This window comes from Triplophysa dalaica, chromosome 18, assembly GCF_015846415.1.
Source record: "Triplophysa dalaica isolate WHDGS20190420 chromosome 18, ASM1584641v1, whole genome shotgun sequence".
NCBI classification, from domain to species: Eukaryota; Metazoa; Chordata; class Actinopteri; order Cypriniformes; family Nemacheilidae; genus Triplophysa; species Triplophysa dalaica.
In genome coordinates this window covers 4,479,570-4,494,893 of record NC_079559.1, presented here as the reverse complement: position 1 = coordinate 4,494,893, position 15,324 = coordinate 4,479,570, and the positions used below count along the sequence as shown (strand labels likewise).

Genomic DNA, 15,324 nt, shown 5'->3' with positions numbered 1-15,324 from the left:
ATATAAACATTGAAAGTTATTAAATTCTATCCAGATGCTTACCTATCACCTTAAGGCTTGCAGAGGTCTTTTTACCTCTGACGCTGCATGAATACACACCAGCATCCGCCACTCTCAGCTTCCTTATTTCAAGCTCCTGAGTGGAACCTTTATGATGCAGGGTATATCGGCCGCCCTGCGTGATCTGTTTTGCATCTTTCCTCCAGGTGACTGGGGCATTCGAGCTAGAGAGCAAACAACTAAAGATGACAGAATCCCCCTCTACTGCTTCTTGACTTTCAAGTTCTCTCTCAAAATATACAGAGGCAGCAGCTGTGAGGGGTTTGGAGAAAATACAGTTTCACCAACGTCAAATAGTTAAAGTGAAAAAAAGAAACAGTGCAGGTATTGTAATAGATTTGTCTATGAAATGAAATGAGATTGCATGTATGACCCCGTGATTAATGAAGGGTATCATACAAGGTTCTTGAAGGGATCATGAGGGTGTCATACAGTATGTCGCACTGTATAACTGTGATTTGGGGTATAGACACAGATAGACGTAGTTAGAGTGCAATGACAAAACTATTCAGTAGCAATCTTTACATGCAAACAAATATTCTGTTTGTAATCAAATTGATCCAAAATGAAATTTCAACTGGATTGAATTCACTCAACCTATTTAAACGACAAAAATTGGTACATGTAAACATTTTTATATGATATTTTCTTTGTTCAAAAGCTGATTAGGGTGTACACTACATAATTATTCTAATGATATCATAAGGTTGTCCTGAATGTTTAAAGTGGCATTGGACCTACCCCTAACATTAACTTCAGCTGTGGTCCTCTGATCTCCAATAATGCAGCTATATTCCCCAACATCCATCGGAAGGACGTTCTTGATGTGTAACTCTGCGACCAATCCTTCCTGCTTGATCTGATATTTAGCCCCATTGCTGATCTCCTCATCTCCTCTCCACCACATTACCGTCACTCCAGCTTTGGACAGTTCACAATGCATGACTACAACACCTCCTTCTGGAGCTTCTTGGTTCTTCAGGTTTTGTTTGAACGTTACCGGCGTGGCTGAGGAGTAACACAGTACCATATTAGCTCATGGAGAGCTTAGTGACCGAAAACTCTCAAGACTTTATCCATACCAAAGACTTTAATCGTTGCTTTCGTCTTCTGCTCTCCACAGGTACAACTGTAGACTCCACTGTCTTCAGGCATGGCTTTCATGATGATCAGCTCTCTCGTAACATCATATTCCCTAAACTGATACTTACACCCGGACCTAAGAAGCTCTTCTCCTTTTCTCCATTCCACTGGACAGCCGGCTTTTGAGAGCTCACAGTGCAACGCGAGCATGTTATCTTCCTCAATTTCCTGGTTTTTCAACTTTACTTTAAAGGTGATGGGTGGAACTGGGAGCGGCAGAAAATCACGAATTATTTCACAATTAACAAAACCATGCAGACCCTCAAAGCACAGTGAAGCAGAAGCCTACATTAAAGCACAATGCAACTTCACAGAAGCAAGCCAAGAAAGACTTTGTGCCAAGCCGTCCCAGCAAAAGCCTGCATGCCTTACCCTTAACAAATAGTTCAGCAGTCGACTCTGAATCCTTGGTTTTACACGAATAGTTCCCAGCATCACTTGCTTCCACATTATGAATGAGAAGTTTGACGATTCTTCCCTCTTGCTTCATTTCATACTTCTCATCGGCCTTGAGAATAACTCTTCCTTTCCTCCAGTCGACTTGAGCGTTGGGTTTAGAAAGCTCACAGCTAAACACAGCTTGACCACTTTCCTTTGTTACTTCGTTTTGAAGTTCTCGTTTAAAGGTCACAGGTAGAGCTGCAGTAAACCATGAGAATGTGTTCATGTTAACCTTCAGATTGAGCCATGACACGAAGGCTATGAAAAGATAAAGTTGAACAAGATAAGATCTAGCGCATACCCTTGACTTTGACCTCTGCTGTTGTCTTTTCACATCCGGTGGTGCAGCTGTATAACCCAACATCTTCAGTATTCACATTCTTGATGAGCAATTCAGCGATTCTACCCTCCGCCCTCATCGTGTACCTCTCTCCTGGTATCAGCCCCTCTTTACCTTTCCACCACCTAACCATAGCACCCGGTTTGGAAAGCTCACATCGCAGAGCAACAGTGTTACCCTCCACCACTTCCTGGTTTCTTAGGTTTTGTCTGAACGTGATTGGGAGAGCTAAGAAATAGTAAAAATATCTGGGTCACCCAAAGAGAAATCTGACCTAAACATCTGGGAATCAATTAACCGTGATTTTCATACCGTTGATTTTAACCGTAGCTTCGGATGTCTGACTGGGGCATTTGCAAAAGTAGACCCCGCTGTCTTCAGGGACTGCTTTTCGTATGACAAGCTCCACTTTCGTTGCCAGTTGTCTTATCTGATACTTCTCTCCAGGGTTTAGGAGTTCATCTCCCTTGAACCACTTCACATCAGCACCGACCTTCGAGACCTCGCAACGCAACGTCATGTTGTTTCCTTCTTCGCCCTCTTGATTCTTAAGTTCTTGTTTGAACGTGATCGGGAGAGCTACACAAAGTAGATGAACAATGAAGATGATTTCTATCTAACTAAAAGCAGAGCTTATGGAAACCTGCTGTAAATCAATCATACCATTAACTTTGATGGTGGCTTCTGTCATTTGATCTCCACATACACACCGATAAACTCCACTATCTTCCGCTTGTGCCTTCCTTATTAGCAATTCCGCTGTCGATTCTTTGTGCCTCAGCTGATATTTTTCTCCAGTCTTGAGCATTTCTCCTCCTTTCCACCATTCTACTCGAATACCAGTCTTGGAAAGTTCACAGAGCAAAGTGATGCTGTTTCCCTCCTGAGCTTCCTGGTTCTTCAGAGTTTGTTTGAATGTAGCAGGGAGTCCTTTAGAAAGTCATTAGGAATTAAGCATGTATTTTTGACAAGTGTTCATTCATATGTTTGGTGTGAAGTGTGGAAGTGTTGTTTTTGCCTATCCCTAAACATACTGAATGTACCAGTGCACAATTTTCTAAATATCTATCTAAAAATCCACTACATGAGTTAAAGAAGAATTCTGATGACCAAACAAGTTCTCTGCATCTAGTCCTTGCCGTAATGAGATGAAGAGTGTAGCTAGGTTTAAAGCCCCCCTTCTTGTTTGACATCAACCAGAAAACCATGGATGTTCTGAAACCAAGACTTGCCTGATGTCAAATAGGGAGTATGAACTTCAACTAATGTCATGTGATGAAAATCCAACAGTGACTTCTATGGGATACTGTTTAACCTTAGCATGGCTTGTGATGTAATGTATGTAACATGTCAGCATGTTATTGTGGCTGGGGAGGAAGTGGACATTCCAAATGAAATGAAAGAATTGGATACACTAGAAGAAATGTCCCATGACAATGAAATGTACATAAAATACATTACATCGCAAAATTTCCAATGCCTGCGGCACCGGACCTTATCTTACCTTGAACTGTCAGCTCGGCTGTCGACAGCGAATCTTTGCTTTTGCAGGTGTAGCTTCCTGCATCCGCCTCCACAAGGTTGATAATCACCAGTTTGGTTAATCGTCCCTCCAGCTTCATCTGGTATTTGTCTCCAGGTTTCAGAATCACTCTACCTTTCCTCCATTCCACCGGGGCACCGGGTTTTGAAAGCTCACAGGTAAATACTGCATTCTTCCCTTCCGTAGACACCTGGTTCTGAAGCTCTCGTGTGAAGGTAATCGGACGAGCTGGCAAACCAATGACAACTCTTTTATTATACATGGAATGGATAAAAGCTTACACCAATAATCTAAAGATTCAGAGTGGTTTAGGGAATTGTTAGTCTAACCTTTGATTTTCACTTCAGCATTGGTCTTCTGGTCTCCAGTAACACAGGTGTATATCCCAGCATCTTCAGAGAAAACGTTAGATATTTCCAACTCTGCATTCTTTCCGTCCATCCTCATCATGTACCGTGGACTTGGAAGTATCCGTTTATCTCTTTTCCACCATTCAACAGGTACTCCAGCTTTGGAGAGCTCACATCGTAGAGTAAGCGATTCCCCTTCTGAAGCTTCTTGGTTCTTGAGGATTTGCTTAAATGTTGCAGGAACACCTGATCAACCACAATTTGAAACACAAACTCAACATCATTATTTTCTGATGAGAAATTTATGAGTACACAATGCTCTCTGGGATGAATCTCAACTGCATTATCCTTACCAACTATTTTAATTGTAGCTTTAGTCTTCTGCTGTCCACAGATGCATCGGTAGACTCCACTGTCTTCAGGTGTGGCCTCACGGATGATAAGATCAACCGATGCGTCCCTTTCTTTCATCTGATACTTTTCTCCAGGCTGGAGCAGTTCATCTCCATTCCACCATTCTACGGGGACACCACCTTTTGAAAGCTCACAATGCAGTGTTATAGTCTTGCCTTCCTCTGCTACCACATTTTTGAGCTTCTCTTTGAAGGTGACAAGTTGAGCTGCAAATCAGAACATTAAGGAATGGTACATTGCTGTTTTAGTTTAATGTACAGAATCAGAAACATCCAACCTGGCAGATTCATTCAGCTTACCACTGATAATGATATTGGCAGATGTCTGGGCACCTCCACAGGTGCAGCTGTACACTCCACTATCGTCTTGCGACAAATGAAAGATTTTTAGCTCTAACACAGAGCCCCGCTGTCTGATCTGGTATTTCTCACCAGACTTAAGCAAGTTATTCCCTTTTCTCCACTCAACAGAGGTGGCCGGTTTTGACATCTCACAATGTAATAATATAATGTTTCCCTCCTCGGCCATCTGATTTCTTAACTTCTGTTTAAATGTGATGGGTGGAGCTGCAAAGATTTAAACATATCAGCTCCGTTTCAGACTTTCTTCTGAAAACCACACCAACAACAACATTTTAGCACTTACCTCGTATTGTCACGATGGCTTTGGTCCTATGATCCTGACAAGCACAACAGTAAGTCCCGCTGTCCTCCGGCACTGGATTTCTGATGATCAGCTCCAGTATGGTAACTATATGCCTCATTTGATATTTCTCTCCAGCCCAGAGGATTTCCTCCTCTTTCAACCACTCCACCGGGATCCCAGCTTTAGAAAGCTCACATCGTAATAGTACAACTTTACCCTCCTCCATCTCTTGGTTCTTTAGCTCTTTGATAAACGAGATTGGAACCGCTGACAAAAATAGAGTACGTGTTAGTAAGGCTTTTAGACATGCAGAGCATGAAATGTCAAGGTCATGGGTTTGAATCCAAGAAAATACTGTTAAATATCTTAAATGTACTCTACACTTCACGCCACGTCTAGGACAATTCACAGGTATCGCACACCGGACGCGTACAGTCTTTGCACGAGCTCAAGTTGAAAGGCTACCCCGATGCAAGCTGGACCCATTTTAACTTATCTACAACTACGTTATGTTTATTAAACAATTGGTCTTTGAACGTATAATGAACTTAATTGGACTTAAATGAATATAGGCTTCATACGACGTTGGCAAATCTGTTAATATCTTATATCTGTTTAAAAAGTAAATATTACAATGTCCAATGTGTGCGAATTTAAGCAGTCTGCCAAGTTGTAAAGCCAAAGGTGAACGAATAAAAACGTTATTGGCCTGGGTAAAAAGGAGTCGACTCTGAATCATGCGAAAGAGTCGTCTGTTGTTCTTATTTCTGTTCCTGGTCAGATTTGCGTCACTCCGTGTAATGCCCACTTACGTTCAATTTGCGACACTGCATGCGGTACACCAATCACAGGTGACTGGTAGGCTGACAGAAAGGAGGCGATTAGAAAGAAGATTCACCGAACGAATCAAGTCAGTCAAGACGTAAGGTAATAAATGCCTATTATTAGAAAATGAAAGTGTTTTTACACTGTGTATGTACGTAAACTTGTTATTGGACACTCCTTAAACCAAAGTAGGGCCTAAAAATCACAAAATATTTCCTCTTTAAATAACAAATTAAGATGCATTTGTATTACTGGGATATTTTTTTGCTATTCCCAAACAGATAAATATATCTTGCAGTCTCTCTAAAGTTAATTTGTACATAAAATACGATTTTACAGAAATTCCATGTCATTTAATGTTAAACTATGTGGCACGGCAGGATTTTGAGCAGTGACCTCAGTTGTGTTGTGGCGTCAGCACCGGTGTGTACGCTATTTTTACAAACGCTGCTTTCGCGTCCAGTGTGCGACTTCCTTAAGGGATGCAAATCTTTATAAACTGATTATGAAAGATGAATGCTATTGATGAGAACAATTAATTTCATATTATTACCATTGACTGTAACAGCAGCCATCGTTCTTTGGTCTCTGCAAATGCAAATGTAATTCCCAGAGTCCTCTGGCATTAAATTGTGTATTGTAAGAGAGATGTAAGATTTCCTCTGCTTCATGTGATACTTCACACTTGGCTTTAGTGTCTCTGCTCCTTTTCGCCACACAAAATGGACACCAGGTATAGAGTACTCACACGTCAACGTGACGCTCTCTCCCTCCTTGACCTCCTGATTCTGAAGAGCTTTTATAAACTCAGCTGGGACAGCTGATGTGAAAAACAAAATAAACAAATCTCAGTAGAGAAAAACACTAAATTAACAATTCTATTCACGCACTGACTTCAAGAAATAATGTGTAGTATATTCCAAAAGACAATCAAAACATTTCTGTACTTTTAACAGTCACAGTTGCTTTAGTGCTGACAGATCTTGCGTCACACTCGTACACCCCGGCGTCACTATCCGTCACATCATGAATGGTAAGCCTGGACTCATTTCCAGATCGAGTCACTACGTTCTTTGAAGAATTCCAGATTAAACAGCTTTCCTTGTACCATACAATGTGGCACGGCTTTGAGGTCTTGCACAACAGCACTACACTTCCTCCTTCAATCGCTTCTGTGTCCTCCAATGCTTTAGTTATTGTGGGTCGTCTCTCTGCAATTGAAACAAGGTTTGAACAGTAGTCTAGTATTTCAAGTTTTTTAATAAGCATCTTGTAAATGTCAATGATTTCGGAGAGTTACCTCTGACTAACAGTGATGCATATGATTTTTTGTCACCAGCCGCAAAAGAGATGGTGCCGGTGTCTTTGCGAGCAAGCTGCTTGAAGGTGAGAGTGTGGTATCCACCGTGTATCATCTGGATCTCATTGAGATCATTAGTGTAGAGCAAAGTCTCATCCAGGTACCACTTAACATCAGCGTAGTCACTCGGGCAGATACGACACTTGAAAACGATGGTATCTCCTTCTAAACACTCTTTATCTTCCAGTTCATCAAGAATGATCACTTTTTGTCCTGAGGACCACATTTATACATAAGATGAATCAAAACTGGCTAATAAATAGTGCTCAAACCTCTCATATTGACTTTTAAAGTGATAGTTCGAACAAAAAATTTGAAAATTTACTCATTCTCGTTTCAAACCTGTATGACTTTCTTCTTGAGAAAACAAAAGAGGATATTTTGAAGAATATTAGTAATTAGAGATGCACCACCGATATATCGGCCAATAACACAGTGTAACACATTTTTAGTTCTTATAGTAATTTCACAGCAGTAATATTTATATTCATGTAGCATTCATGTTTCAGTGTTCATATAAGTAAATTTTAAGATGATATCCTTAATTACGATATATTAGAATACTGCTAAACAAAATGTAATACTGCTAAACAAAATGTTCGTATTTAGAATGTTAAACTTCATAAAGATTAAAGCAAAAAAATACTTTTTAAAAATGTATTTCATTGTTTAATGGGTATCGGTCGATAAGTATTTTTTCACAATATTGGTCAATAGTTTAAAGCAGCAGATGAAGATCAAAAGAGAACAGGAAAATGCAATGAATTTGTTGAGAAACATCACCAGTGTAGTGTTCAATATTATTAGTCATTAAATGAATTAATTACATTCAGAAAGTTAAGAAATATTAATTTAATCTTCAGAATCGATTTAGGCAGTTATCCCTTAATATTTGGCTATCGGTATCGGTGAAGAAATGTAGTATCGTGCATCTCTATTGATAACCAAACAACAGTGGCCCTTATTGACTTCCGTTGTATGGACACAAAACAAGACTTTCTCAAAATATCCTCTTTTTTGGTCCAAGGAAGAAAAACTCATTTACAAGTTTAAGATAATGAGAGTGAACATATGATGACAGAATTTTTATTTTGGGTCTATAAAAATTATATATTAATAAAATAATATAATTAATAAACAACAACAACCATTGTCAATGTAAACATTGTATTTTTATGACATTATTACAGTAAACACAGAAATATCATTACACAGGTAAATTTGGCTCTACCTTGGATTGTGAGTAAAGCTCTGCTCTGCATTGTCCCAACATCACAGGTATAGACAGCACTGTCACTCTTCTCCAGATTATAGATGGTGAGAGAGAGAACAACATCTTTCCTTTTTATAAGGTACTTTTTTCAGAGCTAAGCACCATCAGGCCTTTAAACCAGGTGACAGTTTTGGGGGGCTTCCTGGTTTCACATTCCATGGTCACCATGCCTTTTTCCTCTGCACGTACATCCTTCAGCTCCTTTGCGAATGCGTGTTGCACATCTAAACAGACAAAGACAAAAGATAAATGACAAACATCAGTGAAATTGAATCTGTTTATGATGCTTATAAGTGCCAGATCACTTTTTCTACTGTTCAAGTAGCTAATAACTAGCATGACATACAGTTGAAAGAAAAAGTATGTGAACCCTTTGGGCTTACTTGGATTTCTTCATAAATTGGTCATAAAATGTGTTCTGATCTTCATCTAAGTCACAACAATAGAGAAACAAAGTCTGCTTAAACTAATCCCGCACAAACATTATACGTTTTCATGTTTTTATTGAACACAACATGTAAACATTCAAAGTGCAGGGTGGAACAAGTATGTGAACCTTTGGGTTTAATAACTGGTTGACCCTCCTTTGGCAGCAATAACCTCAACCAAACGTTTCCTATAGTTGCAGATCAGACCTGCACAATGGTCAGGAGAAATTTTGGACCATTCCTCTTTACAAAAGTGTTTCAGTTCAGCAATATTCTTGGGATGTCTGGTGTGAATCGCTCTCTTGAGGTCATGCCACAGCATCTCAATCGGGTTGAGGTCAGGACTCTGACTGGGCCACTCCAGAAGGCATATTTTCTTCTGTTAAAGCCATTCTGTTGTTGATTTACTTCTATGCTTTGGGTCATTGTCCTGTTGCATCGTCCGTCCTCTGTTAAGCTTCAGTTGGCGGACAGATGGTCTTAAGTTTTCCTGCAAAATGTCTTGATAAACTTTGGAATTCATTTTTCCATCGATGACAGTAATCCGTCCAGGGCCTGAGGCAGCAAAGCAGCCCCAAACCGTGATGCCCCCTCCACCATATTTCACAGTTGGGATGAGGTTTTGATGTCGGTGTGCTGTGCCTTTTGTTCTCCACACATAGCGTTGTGTGTTCTTTCCAAACAACTCAATTTTGGTTTCATCTGTCCACAAAATGTTTTGCCAGTAGTGCTGTGGAACATCCAGGTGCTCTTTTGCAAACTTCAAACGTGCTGCAATGTTTTTTTTGGACAGCAGTGGCTTCCTCCGTGGTGTCCTCCCATGAAGTCCATTCTTGTTTAATGTTTTCCTTATTGTAGATTTGTCAACAAAAATGTTAGCATGTGCCAGAGATTTCAGTAAGTGTTTAGCTGACACTCTAGGATTCTTCTTCACCTCATTGAGCATTCTGCGCTGTGCTCTTGCAGTCATCTTTACAGGACGACCACGCCTAGGGAGTGTAGCAACAGTGCTGAACTTTCTCCATTAGTAGACAATCTGTCTTACCGTGGACACATGGACATCAAGGCTTTTAGATATACTTTTGTAGCCCTTTCCAGCTTTATGTAAGTCAACAATTCTTGATCGTAGGTCTTCTGAGAGCTCTTTTGTGTGAGGCATGGTTCACATCAGACAACGCTTCTTCAGAACAGCAAACTCAAAACTGGTGTGTGTTTTTTATTGGACAGGCCAGCTTTAATCAACACATCCAATCTCATCACATTGATTGGACCCCAGGTTGGCTGACTCCTGACTCCAATTAGCTCTTGGAGAAGTCATTAGCCTAGGGTTTCACCTACTTTTTCCACCCTGCACTATGAATGTTTACATGTTGTGTTCAATAAAAACATGAAAACGTATAATGTTTGTGCGGTATTAGTTTAAGCAGACTGTGTTTCTCTATTGTTGTGACTTAGATGAAGATCAGAACACATTTTATGACCAATTTATGAAGAAATCCAAGTAAGCCCAAATGGTTCACATACTTTTTCTTTCAACTGTAAGCAACACAAGAATTTTAGTGAATTGGAGAAGTTCAGACGCATATTGTATCCATGGGGCATTTTTTTTACCTTGATCATTTACCACCATACATACATATAAATGCATCGACATGAAGCAATAGATTCATATAAAAAATCATGTTTAGTAAAAATCAATAAGGAAGCATTTACCTCTGACATCTAATCTTGCTCTTGTAGCAATACCATCAGCCTCACAGCAGTACTCTCCTGAGTCCATTATGGCTGCATTACGAATGATCAGCTTCACCAGATAATCCTTCTGGTCAATTTCGTATTTTGGGCTAGCTCGAATCAATCGTCCATTTTTCAACCATTTAACCATCGCGTCTGGTTTGGTGATCTCACAGCTAAGCTCTGCATCTTCACCAGGTGTTGCTTTCACATTCAGCATATCTCTAAACACTGTCACAGGCTTCTCTGAGAACAGGTGAGACGGAGAGACACGTGTGAGAGACATGCTGTGAATTATAATTAGTAATATTTAGAAAAAAGGCCTCTCACCTTTGACAAACAGCATAGTTCTGCAACTGAGATCTTTGATGATAAAGACCACCTCCCCAGCTTCAGATATTATCACTTCCTGTATGCTCATTGAATATTTACGGCCATTGCTTGTGACTATGATTCGTCCATTAGTCACAATAGGTTGGCCATTCATGAACCACGATGCTTCATCAATAATATCATGGGACAGGATACACTCAAAACTGCAGTTTTCTCCTTCCAGTACAGTTTTTGTCCTAATCCGCTTAACAATGGTAATATGAAGATCTGGGGAAAATCCGTCAGTTCAAATTAAATTCTAGTTAATGCATTTTTAATAAATTATTTAAAAGAGATAGATCCCCCAAAAATATCTGCCATCATTAACTGTACTTCTAAAGTTTTATTGAATTTCCATACAATTATAGTAATTAACGAATAGGGATACAGTAACAGTCACTTCAATAAGATAAATAAAAACACACTGTAAGAGTAAATGATGACAAAATTTGAAGTTCGACCGCTGTGAGAATATAAAACCTACCACGAACTATGACTTTAGCTTTGGTTTGACTGGAGCCAATATCACAGCTGTACTCCCCTCCGTCATCCTTTATCAGTTTGCGGATGATAAGAGTCAATGACTTGCCCACATGGAGAATCTCATACTTCTCACTGGCATTTATAACTTCACCCTCTTTCCTCCAGAGAGGCGATACAGACTGCTTGGAGACCTCACACTGCAGATGAATGTCACCAAGCTCCTCACCGGTTGCATCTTCTAAAGATCTTAGGAACAAGGCAGGCCTCTCTACGGGACAAAAACACCAAACTGTATTATTTATAAAGTTGGGCACATACATGTAAATAATGGGATTGCAGCATTATCACTTCTCCCAAAATTTTGCATCAGCTTTGGGTATACAGTAGTTCTGTCTATTAAAGCATGGAACTCAAACAAATAAGTATACTTTACATTCGCTAATATGATTTAATAAAGTATCTTTGCTTGGTGAAGTTCAAGCATATGTTAAGTATGCTAAATGTTAATGCGCTAGCCGTACACTTGTGAGTGTACAATTTTTTTAACGCTTGGGACTAAACGGTCACACTTTCTAGTTTATAAGTATACCTTAAGTGTATAAGTGCTCAATTTTGAGTACACAAATAGATGTACTTCCAGTACAGTATACTACAACTAAACTTGTAGGTATACTGATAATTTACTAGTTTAATAATATTTAAAGTTAAAACACCTCTAAGGTGTTATTTGAAGTATTTTTTATACTGCATGTATACTTGCATATTTTCTTTTCTTTGAGCCTATTGTACTTCCGATACTAAGTTGTATTATGTTTGTATTAGATCGTTGATCAAAAGACAACAAGCCAAAAATACTTCAAATTACAGAATATTCTAAGTATATTTAAGTACAGAAAAAATAGACTGAAAGTATATTTATATTTGTATATGTTAACAAGTAAATACACACTGAAATAAACATGTATTTTTTAATGGTGACCACTGAAAACCTCACCTTTGACCCTAAGAAATGCAGTCTCGCTGATATAAAAGGTTTTGAACGTTACACGGCTCTCCTGAGGGGCGAGTCGTTTTAGAATCAGACTGTAAACCTTTCCAGAATTCTGGATCTTGTTGACGTAATTGGTGTGCAGCACTCTGTCATTGAGAAGCCATTGGACGCTGGGAGACTCCTGATTGAGTTCACAGGTGAACACTGCAGTTCCATCCTCCTCAACTTCCGCTTGTTCCAGGTGTCTAATGATTTTCAACCTTTTAACTGAAGAAAAACAATCATTATTTCTATTGGTTGTCTCTGCTCAAAATATGACATTTAGGTAACACTTTACAATAAGGTGCTATTTGTTAACTATTAGTTTATGAATTAGCTAACGTAAACAAACAATGAATAACACTTCTAGAGCATTTATTAACATTAATTCATGATGATTTTATCATTCACTAATACATTATTAAAAATCAAATGTTGTCACTGTTAACATTAGTTAATGCCCCATAAACCAACATAAAAAACTGTATTGACATGTGCTAAACATTATAAGGATTAATTAACGCTGAAAAAACTAAATTGTTCATTGTTAGCTAATGTTATCGAATGCATATACTAATGTTAACTAATAGCACCTTATTGTAAAGTGTTACCGACATTTCATAAAATTATTAGTTGTGGTTCCTCAGAGTACACATACTGTAGGCAGAATCCTATGAAGAACTTTACGTTCTAACACGTGCCTTCAAATTGTACACCCACAACTGAATAAAAAGAAGGGAAGAATAAAATGAACCATACCTTCCACATTGATTCTTCCTCTCGTCTCTGAACCCCCAGCCACACAACGATACTCTCCTGAATCGATTGCTTTCACACCCATGATAGTCATCTCAACCCGGTTCTTCTCCCGCTTCATTGTGTATTTATTTAAACCAAACAAGAGGGTTCTACCCTTAAACCAGCGTACCACTCTTGGAGATGGACAGAATTCACATCTGAGTGTAACTTGCCCATTCTCCTTCACCTCCACATCTGAAATGGGCTGTGTTACAATCAAGGGGCGCTCTGTAAGAAAGGTGTAAACAATTTCATAAAAGATCGGTGATTCACAAGCCAATATAACATATGACAAAAACACACACAGATTTCATTACCTGTCACTGTGAGTTGAGCTTCTGACTTGCTCTTCCCCGAGATGAACTGCACAGTGCCACACATACTACTGTCGGTTTTAGTGAAAATTAGTTTGTTTGAGGTTCCTTCCCTCTCAATTCTAATTTCCGGACAGGGACTTAGAAGCCTCCCATTCAGGGTCCATTTTGGTGCCCTCACTAATTGAATACTGGTTTCCACTTTAAAACGAGCCTCTTTAGGTTCCATGACCTCCACAGAACTAAGTGCTTTCAAAATGCTGATGGCCTGCTCTGTTAGAATGGGTAAAATAAAGTAATCGTACAAGCTGAAATATTCTAATGAGAACTCAGTTTTAGCAAATATAGCAAACGAGTGATATGGTATTTTAAAGCTTTGTAAACATAAAATGGTTTAATTCGATATTCTGGTTACTTAAAATTACTGTAAACAAAACATTTAGATTAAAGGGATAGTTCACCCGAAATGTAACATTCTGTCATTAATTTCTCACTCTCTAGTTGTTCCAAACCTGTATAAATTTGAACGCAGACAAAGATTTTTTTATCGAACGCTTGTAACGGACAAGTTATTGGACCCCATTGACAACCATAGTAGGAAAAATGTAAATGGTAGTCAAAAGTGCCCCAGAACTATTTGCATTCCTATAGTCTTCAAAATATAATATTTTGTGTTCAACAGAACAAAAAGTATGACAAAGGAATTTTTCCTACCATGGTAGTTAATGGGGTCCAAGAACTGTTTGGTTACAAGCATTCTTCCAAATATCTTTCCATGTGTCCATCAGAACAAAGAATTTTACAAAGATTTGGTAAGTAAATGATGATTATTTTTGGAGTGAACTATCCCTTAAAAATGCTTGCTTGCATTTACATTGTTTATTCATGGGTGTCTTACCCTCTACGAACAGCTGACAAGATGTGCTCTCATCCACAGCATCACAGATAAAAGTGTCTTCATCTGATGATCCCAGATCCTCTATGATAAGCTGTCTGTACAGACCATCATTGACAGTTTGGTACTTTCTATTCTGCACAATTTCAAGATTTTGTTTGTACCATTTGACCACAGCGTTGGCACGTGAGACCTGACACTCCAGCAGGGCACGGTGTTTGTACATGCCGATCTTCACCCTTAGAGGCCTCACAAACTGAACTGGAAGTTCTGCAATAAATGTCTTTGTTAAATGAAAGTACAATTGAATGAAATGAAGATAACATCATTGTTATACGTTGTTTGTAAATGTTACCTTTTACTCGTAGGGTCGCTGTTGAGGAAACCCTCTCTGCAGTGAATGTGATCTCACCAGCATCATCCGGCTTTACTGATTTAAATGTTAGAGAATGGATTTTACCTGCGTTTGTGAGATAAACAAAAAGCATGTACGATATTAAGCAAGGCAAGACTGCTAAAAAGATAAGTTTATAAAAAAATGTATTTAAGAATCTCAGTTTGTGGCGATAATCCCCTTAAATCTGGATGTGTGATCGTCTTCATGTGGCGTTGTGCAGACCGATCAATTTAAAGGATTACTTCACCCAAAAATGAAAATTCTGTCATAATTTACTAACTTTCGTGTTTTTAGTCTGTATCAATGAATTTGTTCTGATAAACACAGAGAAATATATCTGCACTGTTGTATAGTCTATATTGTTATCTGTTCATAACCACCTGTACATTAATGTTCACAGTATATAGCCTTCTGTTTATATTGTTCATAGTACATACCGACTGTCATATGTTCATAGTACATGCCCATTGTATAGTATT

The 15,324-nt window shown here is 38.8% G+C and overlaps 1 protein-coding gene across 1 annotated transcript in view; it reads right to left on the bottom strand.

The window, feature by feature from the left end:
• The window catches only part of obscna (obscurin, cytoskeletal calmodulin and titin-interacting RhoGEF a), a 52,864-nt gene that overhangs the window by 25,826 nt on the left and 11,714 nt on the right, over positions 1-15,324 (bottom strand). Inside the window, 25 exon segments of the mRNA XM_056773510.1 lie at positions 43-312; positions 802-1,068; positions 1,143-1,409; positions 1,576-1,842; positions 1,946-2,212; positions 2,297-2,563; positions 2,648-2,914; positions 3,474-3,755; positions 3,857-4,123; positions 4,231-4,497; positions 4,591-4,857; positions 4,937-5,203; positions 6,315-6,581; positions 6,709-6,972; positions 7,062-7,334; positions 8,353-8,484; positions 8,487-8,618; positions 10,536-10,802; positions 10,887-11,156; positions 11,413-11,679; positions 12,406-12,669; positions 13,201-13,467; positions 13,557-13,826; positions 14,452-14,718; positions 14,804-14,908. Coding sequence (XP_056629488.1) covers positions 43-312; positions 802-1,068; positions 1,143-1,409; positions 1,576-1,842; positions 1,946-2,212; positions 2,297-2,563; positions 2,648-2,914; positions 3,474-3,755; positions 3,857-4,123; positions 4,231-4,497; positions 4,591-4,857; positions 4,937-5,203; positions 6,315-6,581; positions 6,709-6,972; positions 7,062-7,334; positions 8,353-8,484; positions 8,487-8,618; positions 10,536-10,802; positions 10,887-11,156; positions 11,413-11,679; positions 12,406-12,669; positions 13,201-13,467; positions 13,557-13,826; positions 14,452-14,718; positions 14,804-14,908 — 6,267 coding nt within the window.